The following is a 19,879-nucleotide window of genomic DNA, read 5'->3' on the forward strand; positions in this document are numbered from 1 at the left end:
AGACATCATATAAGTAAGGCTAGTTAATAATACTCGTTGTGACATGTTTATCGTTGCACTCTTTATATATGAGTTACTTAGGTACCTTACCTTTCCTGTGATATGATCTCAAAATTACAAATCTGTTATTATAGTATGAATATTATCCAATGATTTTTACGCCTAAGGCCTAGCCATTGTTTCTTTTGTGCGATCGGTCGGCTCCCGAGTTGGGCGTGTGACCGTGTGACAAAACAACAATGTCGTTTAAAAAGCGGCTGTATCGTAGTGGTTTTAAGGTTAAAATCTATGTACATGTAAATCTTTTGGTAATGTAGGACGATCGACCACCTCAATGTACCCGAGCGCTCAGATAATTAGATAGATTTGAACCTTAACAGTATTACGATATAATTGTTTTTTAACGGACATTGTGGCTTTGGCTCGTGGCTGATAAGGGACCGAGGCCTAAAAATCATTTGAGAAAATTCATACCATACGCATTGTAGTTTTGTTTGAGTAAGTATATATAGCGTAAACCTAAAACTCCCCTGTGACTCAGGTATTTTACTAATATATATTTTACAACGAGTCACTCACGGAAGTTTTGGTCTAATTTCGCTCGACGTTTCGATCCATTAAGAGGATCCTCAACAAGAAAAACCATCCGTCGGCTACTAAAAATTTAGTGATTTTTGAGATGTAGGTTTCATTGATTTACTTCAAATGTGTAGCGGTATTTACCGCTCTGAACGCTTCGTTCAGAGGAAAGGGGACGATACAAATTCTCAATACAAACGTAGTCTCAATTTTCCTCTCTGGATATAGACATTATGAAAAATATTTTCACACAATTTGATGGTTGTCCTGTGTATCTAGAGACGAAAATGAGGACTAAGTTTGTATAAAAAGGCTCCACCTTCGTCTTAAGTGAGTTGAGACTCTTAAGTCACTTTTCAATCCAACTGGCATCAACATGAGACCCATCATATCTTTGACCATTGTGTGTTACTTAAAGTCAACCAACCAACTGGACAGCCAATAGGACTTCCAATATGGTTTAGGTCTATTCAACTGGATAGCCAATAGGACTTCCAATATGGTTTAGGTCTACTCAACTGGATAGCCAATAGGACTTCCAATATGGTTTATGTCTATTCAACTGAATGTCTTATCAACATGCCAGTTAGACTATAGCTAGTGTAGTAGTAGTGCTATGATGGTCGTCTCTCGACATGTGATGCATATCGTGGTGTATCCCGGCCTCCTTCAGGATCCGCATGCGAGGGCCCAGGGGCACCCCCAGAGCCCGAAGTTTGTCTTCTCCGACGTAAGGTAGCTCAGCTGCTCCAACTTTCTCCTTTTCTAGCAGAGCTGCGTATTTCTGTTGATGAAAATAAAATTGTTGATTAATCAAACTAGTTTTATCGTAATGAAAAATTGTGAATGAGCTTGAAGTGTCCTGTGGAAAAATGTATTTTGATAACAAATATTCCGTGAGACCCAAGATATAATAAATTACGTTTATATTAACGAGTAACCAACGTCTTTAGATAATTTTTCCAAGTTTAAAACTGACTGTCTCAGGCAAGGTTCGAACTCGCAACTCTAATCACTAGCTCATCGCACCGGGTAAGTACCCAATGATAGCAAATATTTCCATTATATCCTTAGGTATCCTTCATATGTGTCTTAAAGAAGCGCCTAGCGATATTTACCATTAGAGCATTGCACTTCTTAAATGGCTACCGGAATTCTGAGTCATATGGGAAATTCACCAGTAACGATGCGCAACCGCATATCAAAGAGAATTTGAAATAAAGGTAGAATGTCAAAGACAATATTTTGTCAAGCCACAGTAAATTTACTGCCATCTTTCAACACATGATTAAAACTTTTAGAACGCCATTTGACTTTGATCCTTAATCTTTCACTGATATGTGTTAAATTTGTTAATAATCAAAAAGTGGCGCCTCACACCCCTATTTTCAATTCTCTTCGCCCATACTAAATTAACTTTGGATTAAGCAGAAACGGTACCACAGAGCAAAGTAAATAAGTTTTTCTTTCCTAACCTCATATCCGAGCTTCTTAAGGAACAGTCTCATGAGTGGCGGCTCGTCTCCGAAGAACTTCGTCAGACGCTTCACGCGGTCCGGGTTGCTGAAGGAGAACGGGTCTGATAGCGGCAGCTGGCCTGTGCGCAGATATTGCTGAGATCTGCGAACGAATAGAAAATAAATAAAGCCCCACAATAAGCTCAAGAAGGCTTGTGTATTGTGGGTACTCAGATGACCTTGCATATAATACCTATAGAAATACACGTAAGTATAGAAAACATCCATAACTCAGGAACAAATATTTGTGATAAATACTCGAATAAATTCAGTTACCAGAATTCGAACCCGGGACCGCTTGCTTTGTCACTACCCACAAAATAGGTAATAATGTGAGCCAAGTGCTTGAGTGTCACGTGCTCAGTGCAGGACGTAGGGCTGTCTTATCCGCTTTCTGATTTTTTTTTTTCACTTTGTCTTAAAAATGTGCTAAGCTCGAGCTTCAACTGCACTGTAAGAGCTCTTTCCTACGACATAATTCCGTTTTTTGCAGGTACAGTTTCTTGCAGGATTCAGCAAAAAAAAATCTGTTAGAATTTTGCTGTTCGATTTTGCTACTGCGAGTACAAAATGGATGACATTTTCCAGTATAGAATAGGTTTATTTCCATGTATAAATATTGCACATCGGATTTTTGGCTTCATAGACCGTTGTCTTTCTCTCTCGTTCCAATAGTCTCTTTCTAAAGACCGATGTGCAATATTTAACGCTGGGTATAGTAGTCTAATGAAAGTGTTCCCTGCATGCTGTCTTTTACTGGATGTGGTGCGCGGAGCAGGAGAGGTGCTCTACCGTAAAAAAAACAGGATCCAAACTAGTGTTTGTGAAGACACGAATGATCGCTGAACGCTGGACGCTGAACAGGACTTCCGTGGGAAATGCCCTAAAGGTGTATCTTACATTTTCTACGTCATAAGGTATATAGGTCTCGGCTACTAAAGATTTTTCTTCGAAAGATGAGTACTGAAACATCTTGTTAAAGTCGTAGTAAACCAGGTCTCATTGTATAACTAACTCTCTCGGGCTTAAAGCGAACTCCGCCAAATACTCCGACGCCGGAGCATCAAGAAAAAGTCGCTGATACGCCTATCACACAATCACAGTCTGGCTCGATGTCCAGCCTATCAACTTTGGACAATGAACAAATAAATTCCAGGTTCAAACGTAAGCGGGAGGACAATGCAGAGCTCATGCACGAGATACGGAGCCTGCTGGCGTCAGAGTCTGCTAAATCTGACAAAAAGTTTGCGGGCCTGCAGTCTGTTATGGACGAAATTAAAACTCAAAACGCAGAAATTAAAGCGTCAATTGAATTCACCTCGAAACAATATGACGACCTCAAGGTAAAACTCGACCGGCTTGAAACTGAAAGAAAAGAAGAACGAGCCTATATTTCACAATTAGAAACCAAAGTGGAGACCCTGGAGCGGTATTTGAACATTACTAAACTGGAAATAAAAAACATCCCTAAGGAAAAAGATGAAACTAAGGATGATATTCGGAAGTTAGTGACAGCAACAGCCAAAGTGATAGACATGCCCGTGCAATATCATGACATAAAGGATGTTTTTCGCTCTGGGCGGCGGAACGATCCGGCTTCACCAATAGTGGTTGATTTTACGAGTGCTATCATTAAAGACAACATGTTAAAAAAAGCAAGACAATTTAACACAAAAAATAAACTCAGCACCAGCCACCTGGACAGGGAGGGACCGGCCCGACCTATTTATGTAGCTGAAAAACTAACTCCACACGGACAACACATGTACTACCTAGCAAGAACATTCGCTCGGGAGCACAAGTTTAAACATTGCTGGACCTCACATGGCAGAATCTTCCTACGGAGAGAGGATGGAGGGCGTGTCTTCCCAATTGAAAGTGAAGCTGATCTGCGTAATGTGCCTACAGGTTGACTAGGCTGGAAATATTACCCTGGAAATAGTTTGTCGGATTATAAGTTAAGTTGGAAAACATGCTACCAGTTAGTATTAAATATTTTTCATCTAATATATATAAAAGTAGACATAAGCTCAATACAAAATGAATACACTCACACTAACATTGAAGTAGAATTAGGTTCACAAATTTATATCTGTACACACTTACACAAACTTATAAACAATACTCATGTTAAACCTAGGGAATGTAACTTCTGTGAAAAACAAACCAAAATGCACCTCTATTTGCACAAAAATCTATTTTTTATATTCTTAAGTAAGTAAATGGCCTGTACCAACCAAAAGATTATCTCCGATATAGATAGTGTAACTGTTGCCTCTGCATATAACTGTGCCACTGAAGAATGTAACCTACTATTAAGTAAATCTAGTTTAAGCTTGAACATTGTTAGTCAAAACATCCGTAGCGTTTACAAAAACTTTGATGGTTTTATAGCACAACTAAGTCGCTTCGAATTTGAAATAGATATTATAATATTAACTGAATGCTGGCTAAGTGATCATGAATTGGTACCTTCCTTGGTAGGTTATGTTTCATATTCCTCCTCAAAGTGCCTAAACCAAAATGATGGTATTGTTATATATGTGAAACAAAATATCAAAAACTCTGTAATTGAATGTGAACCAATTGGTGCAAATTTAATGTTACTAAAAATTCAACCTGATATCTATATACTGGCAGTATACCGCTCCCCGTCTATACAATCTATTGATGGATTTCTGAGCTCCTTGGAACAAATTATTCGGCCAATTTCCTATGGAAATAATTTAATGATAGTTGGTGACATAAACATTGATATCAAACCAAATAGTATTGACAGGAACAAAGCACCATACCTTAATCTATGCGCTGAGCTTGGTATGTTACCAGGTCATTCTTACCCAACACGATTGTCAAATTGCCTAGATCATGTTATTATAAAGACGGCACTGCCCGCTTCTATTTTTGTCATTGACTCCACAGTAACCGATCATGCACTTGTTCTATTAAACCTTTCACTGTGCCTTCCTCAGTCTACAAATATGCAATTTCATAATAAAATTAAATACACACAGGCAGTTGAATATCTTCATAATATTGACTATTCATTTATCACCAGTTCAGCTGATGTTAACCATGCATTTACCCAGTTTGTCGACACATTAGCTATGGCAATAAAAATGAACTCTTAATGTTGCCCTGTGCCTTGTAGGAAGAGAACGCTTAAACCTTGGCTAACGCCAGGTCTTTTAAGGTGCATCCGCCATAGAGACCGTCTTCATAAAAAAAGTCAGAATGATCCAAATAACGAAGTTCTACTCATCTCATACAAGCGATATCGTAATTTTTGTAATACTCTATTAAGAAATCTGAGACATAAATATGATAGGACGTTGTTGCAGTGTGCAAAGTCAAATAAGGAAACATGGACGGCAATTAAATCAATAGTTAATTATAAAAAACTGCCAAACTCAGCTCATGAATTAATTAGCTCAGGAAACAAGGCCTCTGATGATATTGAAGTTGTCAGTGACTACTTTTCTAAGATTGGTCAACAATTGGCTAAAGCAATAACAAATAATGGAACAAATTTAAATATACACAGTTTTCCCATGCCAAGAGCTTTACAATCCATAGTTTTATTGCCTCCAGATGAAGCTGAAATAGAATCCTTAATACTTAGTCTCAAAACTGATTGTGCCACCGGCTGGGATCTCATTCCAGCAAAACTGCTTAAACTTGCAAAAAATGTAATTATTAACCCTCTCACAAAACTTATTAAAATGTGTTTTAAACAAGGGGTCTTCCCTGCGGTACTTAAAAGATCCCTAATCACACCTGTTCATAAAGGAGGGAGCCAAGACAATGTTGCTAATTACAGGCCAATCTCAGTTTTGTCAACACTCTCAAAAATCCTTGAAAGAGCTCTAAATAACCGTCTTGTTAAATACTTGGAGCACCATAAAATTTTATCAAACTGTCAATTTGGATTCAGGCCAGGCAGGAGCACGGAAGACGCCGTCAGTGCTTTGACTGAACACGTTATTACCCAATTAGATACTAAAAAGAAATGCCTGGGCGTTTTCCTTGATCTTGCCAAGGCATTTGATACTGTCTCGATCCCAGAGCTTATCGACAAGCTGGATTGCATTGGCATAAGGGGAAAGGCTCACATGATATTCAGTGACTTCCTGGTCAATCGTACACAGCAAGTTAAAATAGGTAACACTGTTAGTAAAGATTCCCCTGTTGTTTATGGAGTGCCCCAGGGCAGTATATTGGGACCCAGCTTGTTTCTAATTTACATAAATGACTTGTGTCAATTATCTCTTACAAAAGGAAAAAATTTCACTTATGCTGATGATACATCCATAATTTTCCATGGAGATACATGGGAGGAAGTGTACAGTAATGCTGAGATTGGACTCCATAAAATAAATACTTGGTTACAGAGAAATCTACTTACCTTGAACTTAAATAAGACCACATATTTACAATTTTCTTTAAATAAATCATTTATGTATAATAGGGAGCTTAAGGTTCACAAATGCAGTTTTCAGTCAGGAACTGATTGTACTTGTACTGTTATTGCTAAATCTGACTGTATTAAGTATCTGGGCGTTCTGCTTGATGACAGAATGAGTTGGCAGCCACACCTAGACCTAACCTCAACACGGATAAGAAAATTAGTATATATTTTTAAGAAACTAAGAAATGTATCTGACCTAGTTTTATTGAAAAAAGTATATGTTGCTCTGGTTCAGCCAGTGATTGGTTATTGCAATGTTGTATGGGGTGGCGCTTGTAAAACCCACATGTTAAAATTAGAAAGAGCCCAGAGATCCCTGTTGAAGGTCATGACATGTAGATCATATAGATATCCAACGAGTCTATTATATAAACAATGTCAATTGCTCTCTGTTAGACAACTATTTATACTTCAGTTAGTGCTAAAGCAGCATAAGCTTACCCCTTATGATCAAAATAAAATTACAAGCAAACGAACTTTGACTAATGTTTGTGCACCATATAAATGTAGACTAGCTACGGCCAGACGGCAACAAAGATTTATGGGCATCTTTTTATATAATAAGATTAATAAAACCCTAAACATTTATCCCCTAAATAAACATGAGTGTAAGGAAAAACTTAAGTCCTGGTTGCTGTCATTAGACTATGTACAAACTGAAAGCATCTTACCCTGATTTACTCACACACACACACACACACACACACACACACATCTACACAAAAAATATATATGTAAAATAAATTGCATTGTATTCTTATTAGAATGGCATTTGTTTTATAATATTAAAACAAGCCTTAATTATCTACTTTAAGTCTAAAATGAAAATGGTTAATGTCTTAATAGTTACTATTATGTTTGGGAGAGGACACTGACTTCTGTAACACAGGTTTTTACCTAGCTCAGAAGTCAGGGACTTCAACACTAAAATGTACTTACCTTAATGCCAATAAAATTTTTATTTATTTATTTATTATAACTTGCAAGCCATCACAAACTCGTATTTGGCACCACTTCGTCTGTTTCTCTGAGAGCTTCTAGTTTTAGTGAACAAGGAAAATCTTAAGATTGTTTTAGTCTTGATTAAATAATTCACCAAGTCTACTTAACATCAACATGCGAGCTTGTTATCTAGTTTTTAGCAATTGTCACTTTCTTGTACATATGCCGCAGTGCAGTATCTTCACTTGGATGGCGTCCATCTCCTGCATGATGAGATGCTGAGTCGGCATCTGGTGAGATGTGCTACCGGTTGGATCAGATCTGGTTCATCTACTTTCCAATCAAAATCACTTACTTATACATATGCCGCAGCGCAGTGATCTCTGCTCGGATAGCGTCCATCTCCTGCATGACGAGATGCTGGGTCCGCATCTCGCTGGAGAGATGCGCCACCGACCGCGCCAACGTCACCACGTGAGACTCTAGACGCTGAAAACGCTTGTTGATGCCCTGTGAACATAAATATACGGTTAATATTTAGATATGTTTCAATAAAATAGTAAGACATAGCTGAATAAGGTCTTAAATAAAATGGTACCAAACCCCGGACCCGATCCGGTCTAAAAGATGACTCATCCTTTACTGGTCAATCACATGTCACTTTTTTAAGCTTGAATTTTAAATGCATTTTGTAAGCAAGTGATAAGGCACATTAAGACATATAATTAGAACCCGACAGATTGATATACTCGTACAAGAGCATACGTAAAATGACTATGAATATGCGATTGTAAGAAATTCCGTGCTAACTTATTGCAAACGTTTGCTACATTTTGTGTAATCAATTAATTAACTTTTTACTTGTGATATAAATTTATGTGTTTAGATTTGAAATTGTATAGCTGTCAATATAGTTAAATATTATAACTGCCATATATGGCTTCATATGTAGAGCTTGGAAAGTACTACAGCAACTTTAGGTGGTCTGATATTAAGTTTCGACATAGAAGAAATGATTACAGTAGAGTCGACATCAGAAATATCGGAGCGGCCGAGGTGCTCAAAATATATATGAACACGCACTCTAACGCCTTGATAATGGACACGTGTTCAGATATTTGTGAGCACCTTGGGCGCTCTGATATGACTGATGGTGACTGTAGGTACCTTGATGTCATGCTTCTTCCTATTCTCATTGGAGCTCCGCCGCTTCTCCCGGACTGGGCGACTGCTGACTGAACTCGAGGGTAGGGAAGACATGCTACCATAACGGCGCTTCGACGTCAGTCTGAAACAGTCAGGATTAGGTTAGATTACTTATACAACTTTTGAATAGCAGGTGCCCATCCCGTACAGCGTGCAGTATTTCCTTCTTTTTTTAGCGAATGCCCGGGAGTAGGCTGCAATCCCAAAGCACATTACTCACATCAATAATGACGCATCGAATTCTTACCGTCAAGCTAAGAAAGGGGCTTAATCATAAATATATTAGATTCCAAACTAATACAACACATTTTCGTTTTCTTTAAATCATCTCCTGCTTTGCTTACGAATTGAATTTCTTGGTGTTTCTCACAGCAATTGAGAACTGAAACAATTTCTCATTAATATTCATCGACTAAAACTAGACTAGCGCTTGTGGTCTAGGTCTTAGCCTTACAATTCGGAGGTTGCCGGTTCAAACCCCAGCTCATACCAATGAGTTTTTCGGAACTTATGTACGAAATATCATTTGATATTCACCAGTAACTTTTCGGTGAAGGAAAATATCGTGAGGAAACCGGGCTAATCCCAACAAGGCCTAGTTTACCCTCTAGGTTGAAAGGTCAGATGGCAGTCGCTTTCGTAAAACCTAGTACCTATGCTAATTCTTGGGATTGGTTGCCAAGCGGACCCTAGGCTCCTCCCATGAGCCGTGGCAATATGCCGGGACAACGCAAGGAAGAAGGGATTTATGGACTAAAACGATGTTCAAAAGCATACCTTGCTTCCCACGTAGGCTGCTTAGCCAAGCTTGCTGGCTTCCTCACACCCAGCAGCTGCAGCACCTCAGCGTACATGGTCTCCAGACCACGCAACTGCCTGCGGATGGCTCTCGCATCTCCGCCTGACGCGTCGCTGTCGGTGCGCGCGTCGAGCAGCGATGAGAGGTCTAGGCTACGTGTTGTTGTTGATGTCATGTCTGTTGTATCGAGACCGAACACTGAAATGGTAAAAATGGGAAACTTAGGAATAAATCAAGACTATAAGAATTCAGTCATTGATTCTACGTGAGATAAGTATCGCTGCAGTTAATTGCCTTGAGTACAAACTCTTTTTGTATTAGAAAGAAGAACATCTATGAATACCAAACTCTCTTTTCGAGCTGATCACGTTGTCTTAAACATGACGAGCATTTTTCGACATAAAAAATGCGAGTGATATATTTAAAAGATATTAAAGTAAGCCCTCGTATGACCGGAGCGCAGATCCACGTACGAGGAACCCATTAGAAAAAAATTATCTCGGCACACGAGAGGTTAAGGGCATTAAATGCCCTATTTCTGTAGACGTTTATAACCTGTTCTATTTTGAAAAGTAACTTTCACTTCAGCCATTCAGCAAAATGAGGATTACAATAACACGTTATCGTCAAAAATGTACGTCTTCAATTGGGTAATTGATAGGTGAGTTCTGTTTTTTTCGGGAAAGAATTTCGTTTTACTTGTTGCTAAAATAATTATGTATCAATACTCACAATGCTTCTTATAGTGATGGTCCCTTTTCGAGGAATGCTTCTTGTGCGAGTGCCAACGCGGTGAATCTCTCCCACGTCTCCGATCGTCAGAGTACTCCGCGCGTCCTGGCAGGCTGCAACAGCCATAAAGCAAGATAACACATGTCATTTCTCTGCAAATGCCTCACCATAGAAAGAGAACAACTTGGCTGATATCAAAATATTATCGGCATAACAGCATGCATTCATCAATAAAGTTGACGTGAAAAACTTCAGTTCTTGATGGTTTGCTCTCTTCATTGATAGTCTATTCGTACTGTCCATAGCATAAGTAAAGAGCAAAGCGGGGTGAGTGTTCAAAAGATACACATTAATTCTCTAGAAGAAGAGGGGAAGTTACCTATAACCCGCTTAAATTAAGTTTCACTTATACGAGCACTTATTTAGCGATACGAGCACTTTGAAGCAGGCGAAAGCGGCGGCAGCGGCGGGGTCACTGAGCTCAGCGAGCTCGCCGAGCTGTACAGCCTCATGCGAGCTAGTTTCTGACTTATACTCGTATATAGTTAAATGCCCGTGTGTGCTGTGTTTATGCCTTCTATTCCTCTTATTGTGGTCTGAAGCAGGCGAGAGCGGTGGGGTCACTGAACTCAGCGAGCTCGCCGAGCTGTCCAGCCTCATGCGAGCTAGTTTCTGACTTATATAGTTAAATGCCCGTGTGTGCTGTGTTTATGCCTTACCTATTCCTCTTATTGTGGTCTGAAGCAGGCGAGAGCGGCGGTAGCGGCGGGGTCACTGAACTCAGCGAACTTCCGGAGCTGTCCAGCCTCATGCCAGCTAGCTTCGGCTCCAGGATCTGACGCAGCTCGCACTCAACTAGGTCCGCCCATTCGTTCTCGGCTGAAAGTTTTAAACATAGAGTTTGAATTATGAACTGAAATTCTTTGACCGGTAGACCTTATCTATTTGCAATAGAATGATGGCAAGAGGTCTGATGGGGTGTCCATGGTTCCTTAGAGCTTGGACGTTCAACAGACCAATATAAAAGCTGGTGGAGCGGCAGAAAGCGCCGAAATTTTGAAACGTAATAAATATTAGAGCCTCGGTAGAGAGTACCATTTTGTACCATTTGGCGTTGAAACTCCATACGTTAACGTCAATGGAATCCCAACGCGCATAAGTTTTTTGCAGAAATCGTGAAGCGTCTGGTTGACGTTTCTGGTGACCGAAAAGCTAGCGGCTTCCTTGCACAACGTATCAGCATTGCGATACAACGAGGAAATGCCGCAGCATCCTTAGTACAATGCCTGAATGGGCTATTTTAGATTTAAGCTAGTTATAGTAACTCCACTGTATATATACATTATGTTATAGTAAATTAAAGTTCCGATTTGCAATAAGATTTAGAAATTGTCAGTTAATAGTGGAAATAAGGCCAGGAAATACAAAAATAGAAAAAAATTATGGACAGACGGAGATAAGTGTAAAAAATACGTGAAGTAAGATTTTGGGGTTAAAGGCGTCAAAAGGCTACCTTGCGGCTGCTGCTGCGTAGGCGGTGCCCGATCCGAGTCTGCGGCGTCGGCGCCGGGCTCGGGCCGCCGGCCGCTCGAGTATGCGGCGCTGCCGCGACCAGAATCCACGTTCGATGACTGCCCACCATTCTTGTCATAATCTGTAAGGGTAGATTTCGACTAAAGAGGCTTTTTAAAGGTGTGGACATGCCCGTTTGCGGAAAACTCGCTCATGTAGACGCACGTTTGCAATTTGTGTGTACAAAATATTTAAATAAATAAATAAATATTATAGGACATTATTACACAAATTGACTAAGTCCCACAGTAAGTTCAATAAGGCTTGTGTTGAGGGTACTTAGACAGCGAAAACACCCATGACTCGGGAACAAATATCCATGCTCATCACACGAATAAATGCCCTTACCAGGATTTGAACCCGGGACCATCACCTTCGTAGGCAGGGTCACTACCCACTAGGCCAAACCGGTGATTCTTTCTGATATCAGAGTTATTAGGACTGTTTGTACTTTGATAAGTATGCCCACTTTCACATACGATTTATCGTAAAACTTACATGTTTTCATAAATAAACAGTTCTATAAAATTATTGTAGATTTTTTATTTGGAATATTTTTTACTTTACGTGTGTAACTCTAGTTTATTTATTATAGTATATTTTAGTTCATTTATATTTAGGTACTTAATTGTATTATCATTTAAATTTTATTATTTTACGTATTTAGGAACAAAACAGGACTGTTTATTTAAGAAAACACGATACAAATGCTGTTCGACATTGTGGAAACAATTTCAAAATTTTTAAATATGATTATTCACATAAGTTAAACACGGTATGTATCTCATTGTATTGGTAGTTAATACCAGAGTTAAAACTAATTCTGTGCAATTTATCTACCAGGCGGAGGTCTAGCGATAAATTCAGAGAAAGTCAATTTGACGGTCTGCTTTAAGTGAACCATTAAATGTAAATAGCTTATTGTTGTACTTCTGTCCATACAACATTCTCCCACAATCTGTCAGAGTTAACGAATGTAAAGTAACGACATACCTGAACTGGCACCGGATCCGTTAGCCCCCTTTCTCCCATGCGCTTTCAGATCTTCTATCCTGTTCGGTGTCTGTCTCGACGACGAAGGTTGTGGAATGTAAGGTTCGGCTTTTCCGCTTGAGTTATATACACTATCAGCAGATTTCTGACTGGCCCTTTCGTCTCTTTCTATTTGGGCTGACGTTGAGGCTTCTTCTCTTTGTCTTTGGCTGATTGAATCCGGGGTTCTCCTTTCTTTGTGATTGTCTGGTGTTTTTCTGTAGCTCTCCTGTTTCTCTTGTCGGTCAGACTCGGTAGATCTACCGCTTGTTCTGATACGTTCTTCGAAACTTGATCTTCCTTGAGCAGCTAATCGGGCTCTAAAACCACCATCATCTGATTCTCGCTCATCGCAGTTTCGTTGAGGGCTGTCAACTGATGTGCCTTCGAGGAGATTTCCATGAGAGTTTCTTCTTGATCTGTCGTGGATTTGAGGTGTGGTTACTTGAGGTCTTTGTCGTGGCTCGTCGAGTAAATGAGGATGAGATGAAGCACGTCGGTCATCTGTCAGGTGTCTTTGTCTGATGATTTCCCTTTCTAACTGCTGTGGGCTTCTGAGATCTGGTCTTGAGTGGGACTCAAACTGAAAATGAAAGCAATTAAATTAAATTAGGAATCTATAGTAACATAGAGACCATAATTAAGGAATGAAAACCTTGAAGCTCATCATGATGAAACGGAATTAACGAAAGTAATTTCTCTTACACGTCTTCACGTGCAAAACAATTTGAAGACTATGAATGTGAGACTTTCGAAAGTCGAACATCAAAGATGATATCGTGTGTTAACTATGTATGGTGTCGTAAAATGGTAATATACAGACAAAATATTCATTGCATTGTATTGTAATGTTAATCAAACACTCGTAAAGTATAACTTTCAATGAAAAGACGAATGCAGCAACTGTAAGGAAGACAATCGCGACATTGCCAACGACTATTGATGAAAAACAGAACAATGATCCAATATATTAATTTCTTGTTACGCTGCAACTACTGCAAGAACCCATTCCAGATAAACCAAGCGCGGTTGTTATTATAATTGCAAGCTGCCGTGGGAAGGCATTAATTGCTGGGAACTATTGTAACACGCTCTTTGTCTCAGTGGGAAAGATCAAAGAATTACAGGGACGCTGGAAAGAGCTGCCGTAATTTCATTCCGTGATTTTTGGTCAGCCGTTATAACGAAGTGTTTATTGTTATCAAGGTGTTGCTTCATGAGTTTTATAGTAAAAGTAAATGTGGGAAGTTTTAAGTTTCAAAAGGCAGGTAAATCTGACGACATTTGCGGAAAAAGTTTTTTTATTGAAGTTGTTTCAAACGTGATTTTGCAAATCATTAGATAAATATCATCATACGTTTCCAAATCTGAAATGTAAGCGATGTGACTAAAGTATTCTGTGTGATTGTGTATTAAAGTGTTCATTTATGGTCTCCACGGTATTGTAGAACTTCATTGAATGACTGACAAACATTGAGAAACTGCTTACGACATTCTGTCTTATGATTATTTTAGCGACATCAAGAAAGAATGCCCGAGATTGTAAAACAGAACTGTAGTCTATGCTCTACTTATTTGCACACATAGCTTACCAGCGTAATTATATGACCCCGAATAACTTAATTACAATAGTTACCTGTGTCTGCGGTCCTGTCTTCAATGAGGTAAAGTTTGCCATTGACCTCACATCCATGTCTCTTTGGTACACCGCGCTCCTTCGTCCAGGAGGTCCGTACTGCTGGTATAAAGCATCGGCTCCCAAGGCTTGAGGTCTGTGTGGACTGGCCAGCATCTCCTGGGACCTGGCTGCGCTAAGGAGCATCTGCTGATGGACCATCTGTTGCTGCATTAACTGCCTGGAATTCACAATTATTTTTATTACAGCTTATGTTTTAAAAACCGGATTATTTCGTATATTATGACGTAAAGAGGAAGGAACGATAAATGGGTATGTTCCGGCGTCAAGATTATTTCATCAATATAGTTTTGCACTTTAATTTTTTTAACATATTTTTGAAGAAGCGTTTTCATTTTGATGATACTTTAGGTCGTGTGGTAGAGGTCCCTGGCCAAACCACCAGCAATATGAAGAAGGCGAAGAAATGCCCTTGGTGCGATTGGATACTCGTTTGGCCCTAAAATCTGCTGCATAATATTATTAGTATTGTAAGTCCTCACCAAAATACTAAATTTGTCTCATTAATCTGACACTAATTCATAATGTCAAATTTCAAACCAGTAGTAATACTACTAATTAATGATACTAGAATAGAATAAAACTAGCGTGTTCATTAATCTTATCTACCGATCAGTGTCTGATTGAATTAGATATTGGATACAATTTTGCATAGTGTTATGGACTTGACCGAACAACTTGAAAATTATTCAATCGAACGCTTTTATTACTTTTATCGGAAATATAAAGTATTTTATGGCCACCGACAGTTAAGCACTAAAACTGGTTTCCTGACCAGGATTGACATTCTAGACGCACAGGTTATATAAAGTTGGTACCTACTTCTTCTCAGCTAGCTGGATCAATATTACATAAAAGTTACATCTAAAGTAAATTTGTTATAGCAAATCAAGATAAAATGGCTAAAAAGAAAGTTGATTAGTCATCAAAAATAAAAGATAAGAAAAGATAAATCGTACTTCACATCACCAGTTACTTGTGGTACCAAATTTACATAATTCTGTCATGTTGCGAGATTTTGATAAATAGACGAGATTAATTATATTAAAGTAAAAACAATTTTAGAAACACACTACATATTTCCTATATCACTCGCATAACGGAGACGAATCTTTTGAATTTCCACGCATTAAGATGCATGACTATAAAAGATTAAATATTTTTGGTTATTTACCTCTTCAAATAAGCATACATAGTGTACCTATTTAAATACACAAAAAACGTGGACAAAATATTCACTAATAATGGTTATGGTACTATGGCACTAATATGGTAATCATTAATAATGGTTAATAATTTATTAAGTTGTGATAAGTACCTGTGCGGTGATGGACTCTGATAAGCCGCATTATTCGCCATTCCATGACTGTACTGCATCTCCGGCCTATTCTGCATCTCTGGCCTATTCTGCATTTCCGGCCTGTTCTGGGTCATAGGTCTACCATATATCTGCTCCTTCCTCGCTGGCTCTCTCGTCGGCTCCGGTTCTCTCTTTCTCTCTTCACTATTATTCAAATTCACTTCAGGTTCCTTCTCATTTTCATTATTTTCTTTACTCTTGAATCTACTCGATATCATATCTTTTAATGTATGATAGGTCTTGCTTACAGATTTAGCGTTTTTAGGAGCATCACGTGTATTGTCTTTCCCTGTTTCGACAGTGACTGTGATCATTTGCGAATTGTTTTGTTCTGTTTTGGGGCTGTAGTTTTTGGCAGGTACCGGTGGTTTGGGAGTGTCATATCCTTGTGGTCGAGTGGAGTTTTGCATAACGTAGCCATAGTTTTGCTCGTGGTATTGCCTGATGTCTCCAGAGGTGCCCGCTTGGTTCTGTAATAATTTAATAAATAAAATGACTTGAGCGTTATTTAAAAAACTATTTTTGATTGATTAATAATAATAAAGGTAAGATACAAAAACAAATTGAGTTATCCTATAGTAGGTACGGCATTGAGGAATATTTTGTTATAGTCACTTCAGCCACTAAACAAGCCGCATCAAATGATTTTATTACACAAATAATAGAAATAAATATCAACAACGAAGCATCAATATTTTCAAGAAAACTTAACATTCCATCTATCCGTTTATCCATTCTAGGGGTCGAACCAACGACCTCTCCTTGCCTCCACTGGGTTGTAACCTCTGCCAGTTAAACTGTTAGTTAAATATTTATTGTTTTCCTGGGAACCGCCAAACAATGGGACGGCCTGATTTGATAGAAGAGATTTCAAACTGTACAGTCGCCATCAAATATATCGGAGCGACTGAGGTGCTCAGAAATATCTGAACACGCCTCTATTGTCAAGGCGTTAGAGTCGTGTTCAGATATTTATGAGCGCGTTAGCTGCTCTGATATATCTGATGGCGACTGTAGGTAGTTGTGCTTAATAGTAAGATTCAGAGGAAAATGTGACTTGTTGCCATTAAAGTAGTCAACGACTATTTCTTTGAAGGGTTGCGTGCATAACGGTTCGGTCGTAACTGTTTTGTGGAATTAAAGAATTTTAATGCTCTTAATTAGGTACGTTTTTGTTGGAACTATTTTAAGATGCGACCAGCGACGGTTCTCCTTGTACTTTTAGAAAAAAAAAATGTGAAGTACTCAATTTTAACACTAAGAATAGGAATAATTTATTAGATATACCTAATATTAAGATTACGCAAAGTAAAGCTTGACTTTGCCTTTGACAAGAGCGTTTATATGCTTTAAATGCGCGCTTTAATAAAGCGGTGGTGGCAGAGTTTATATGACGTCCGACTTTCAATCCGGAGGTCGCGAGTTCAAATTCTGGCTCATACCAATAAGTTTTTTTGGAATTCATAAATATATCATTTGATATTTACCACTAGCTTTTCGGTGAAGGAAACCATCGTGAGGAAACCTGCATACATCTGCGAAGAAATTCAAAGGTGTAGGACTTCATCCCCAATCCGCATTGGGCTAGCGTGGGGACTATATCCCAAGCCCTCTCGCGTACGAGAGCGCAGCAGTGGGACGTATTTATAGGCTGAATTATTATATTATAAAGCCACTGATCCTGCCAGTTCACTCTCTGAGAATCTGTTATTTTTGATTAATTTTCGCATTCCATTCATCTTTGTCATATTTGTTGTTAAACATGAGCTTGTCTCTTTCTCTTTCGGCGAGCGGGAGCTCATTAGCACGTGCACATCTCTCGCTTGCCGATTTGCGACTAAAGGCAACTTGTACAAGTTGTCACAAGGTAAGCGCTTCAATTTTGGAACACCTAAAGTAATAACCTATCTTGAGGTATAATATATAGTATAACTGAGTAATAACCTATATTGAGTATAAGTATATTACAATACGCTTACGAACGTCAAATAAAACTAGACCGGCTCTAACCCTACACCTCTGACCCGAGAAGATTTAAACCACTCTTAAATTGTAGGAGGGTATCCCAATATGGGACCGGCAAGAGATAAAATTTATGTAACCCGAAACAAATAAATTAAAAATATTTTTAAAGTAACCAAATAGGTCTTATCCTACGGATTCATTCTCACAAATTTTTCTTACAGGTCACATCTTGTATCTGTGCACGTTTTGTCCGAAGCCCAAGTTAAATTATATAAACAAACGGCCCGATTCAAAGAATGATTAAGACACGTTTTAGATCTTGGAATGATCTTTAAAAGATCGATAGCTAAACGACATGTCAAATTCAAATTAACGTTTATTTGGATTCCGCTGTGATGCCCACTAAGATCTATCTACGATATTTCTAACGTCAAAGTGACATTGGTTGCCCGAATCGTGTTGCTTCTGTCAATTATACATACAAACGATATCTACATAAAAGAGTAATTATCTAAACCAGAACTTATCGTTGTCGTATTTCATTCTTCGAATCGGGCCGAAAGGTCCATGGAATATTAATGGGTCAGGGAACGGTACAATAGAATGTGTCCTTCGGAACTATGGTGCCTACGAATATGATGAGCTTCCGCAATCCAGAGGCTCTATTCTTGTGTTGGTTAAACTAATGGCTTTTTGAGCTTTAAACCTCGCGAGAATAGTTTAAAACTGAATAAATGTATAGCTCCGCCATTTTGAGAAATTTCCAGAAACTCAATCTACAAAAAAACTATTTAATCATCGAACCTGCTCACAAAATTTCACAAGAATCAGTTGAGAATTGGCTACTTGACAGTTTTTTGTAAATAATGTCAATCTATCTTGATTTTCCTGAGGATCAAATGTGTATATAGGACTCATGGCATTTAAGCAACACAAAGGTCAGAAATGAGAGTTAAAGTCTGACGCTCGCACTCGACGATTGAAACGCCTCTAACCTTACTTCTTATATCTATGCCTCTAACAAAATGATATTGTAATGTGACGTCACATTACATTAGTCTGTCCTAAATGTATGGAAATTGCCATTTTGACCCTGAAATATTGCGTTTATGTCTATAGTTGTAACACAATTTATTTTTCAATAAAAGAATAATAAATCGAATGGTACCATTTTCTTTTTTGATTTGAAAGTAAAAAAAAAAAAATATTTGAGACTTTGTAGCCTTGTATTTTTTATAATCTCAATATAATTTTTTTAATTCCACTTTTTTATAATGGATGGTTCATTTTCTATCCATTTAGCAAAATTTTGCTATAATATTCAACATGTGTCAAGTACCCAATTGCGACCTGTAGAGGAGAACATCCGGACATAAATACCTACCAAAGCATTTTTGCCTAAGCTGAAACATAGAACTTCGCTAAAGCTCGGTCAATAATTGATTGGCTAAAGCCGTTATTTATGAGAACTTACTAACGGGGGCTAGGTAGGTACTAGTAGGAACTAGATGAAGTTACAAATTAGTAAATTATGAATTTGTTTAAGTTTGGTTTGAGCGCGGGGTAAAGGATTCTATTAACAAAAGTATTTAAAATATCTGGTTTGATCTATTATTACTCTTATTATTTATTAAACAAACATATAAATTAATCGTATAAGAAATGTTTTTGGAAAGAACGGAAAAATAAAAAATATACCGATTTTAACTTGCTTGTTTTAGTTACACAAAAATAAATTATTGTTTTACTGGGTCATACTATATTATGGTTCTTAGTGGGTTAAAATTTAACTAAGGAATGTTTCCCAGGCGTAATATAATTAATCATAATTAGCTTTTAGATCGACAGTAAGGTCAATAAAATATGTTAACATTTCGATGCAATTCCACGCCTATTTTCTCAAATAGACAAGATAATTAATCATTATTCAATTCAATTATTACAAAATAAATCTTTCAAACTCACAGTCTCCAGCGCAAACTCCACCATTTTCCACACACTTCAAAATCAA

At 38.2% G+C, this 19,879-nt stretch overlaps 1 protein-coding gene across 3 annotated transcripts in view; it reads right to left on the minus strand.

The window, feature by feature from the left end:
• Positions 1 to 28: 28 nt before the first annotated feature.
• The window catches only part of LOC133525572 (uncharacterized), a 91,097-nt gene continuing 71,246 nt past the window's right edge, over positions 29 to 19,879 (minus strand). Inside the window, exons 4-14 of one of the 3 annotated variants that reach the window (XM_061861873.1) lie at positions 15,862 to 16,373; positions 14,484 to 14,703; positions 12,809 to 13,430; positions 11,757 to 11,897; positions 10,963 to 11,122; positions 10,244 to 10,356; positions 9,490 to 9,709; positions 8,674 to 8,794; positions 7,862 to 8,016; positions 2,055 to 2,199; positions 29 to 1,363 (exon numbers count right to left, since the gene is read on the minus strand). In XM_061861873.1, coding sequence (XP_061717857.1) covers positions 1,166 to 1,363; positions 2,055 to 2,199; positions 7,862 to 8,016; positions 8,674 to 8,794; positions 9,490 to 9,709; positions 10,244 to 10,356; positions 10,963 to 11,122; positions 11,757 to 11,897; positions 12,809 to 13,430; positions 14,484 to 14,703; positions 15,862 to 16,373 — 2,607 coding nt within the window. In that variant the 3' untranslated portion in view covers positions 29 to 1,165. The remainder of the gene's footprint in view (positions 1,364 to 2,054; positions 2,200 to 7,861; positions 8,017 to 8,673; positions 8,795 to 9,489; positions 9,710 to 10,243; positions 10,357 to 10,962; positions 11,123 to 11,756; positions 11,898 to 12,808; positions 13,431 to 14,483; positions 14,704 to 15,861; positions 16,374 to 19,879) is intronic. The other 2 variants (XM_061861874.1, XM_061861875.1) reach the window with 2 other exon arrangements.

The sequence above is a fragment of the Cydia pomonella genome, chromosome 15, assembly GCF_033807575.1.
Source record: "Cydia pomonella isolate Wapato2018A chromosome 15, ilCydPomo1, whole genome shotgun sequence".
NCBI classification, from domain to species: Eukaryota; Metazoa; Arthropoda; class Insecta; order Lepidoptera; family Tortricidae; genus Cydia; species Cydia pomonella.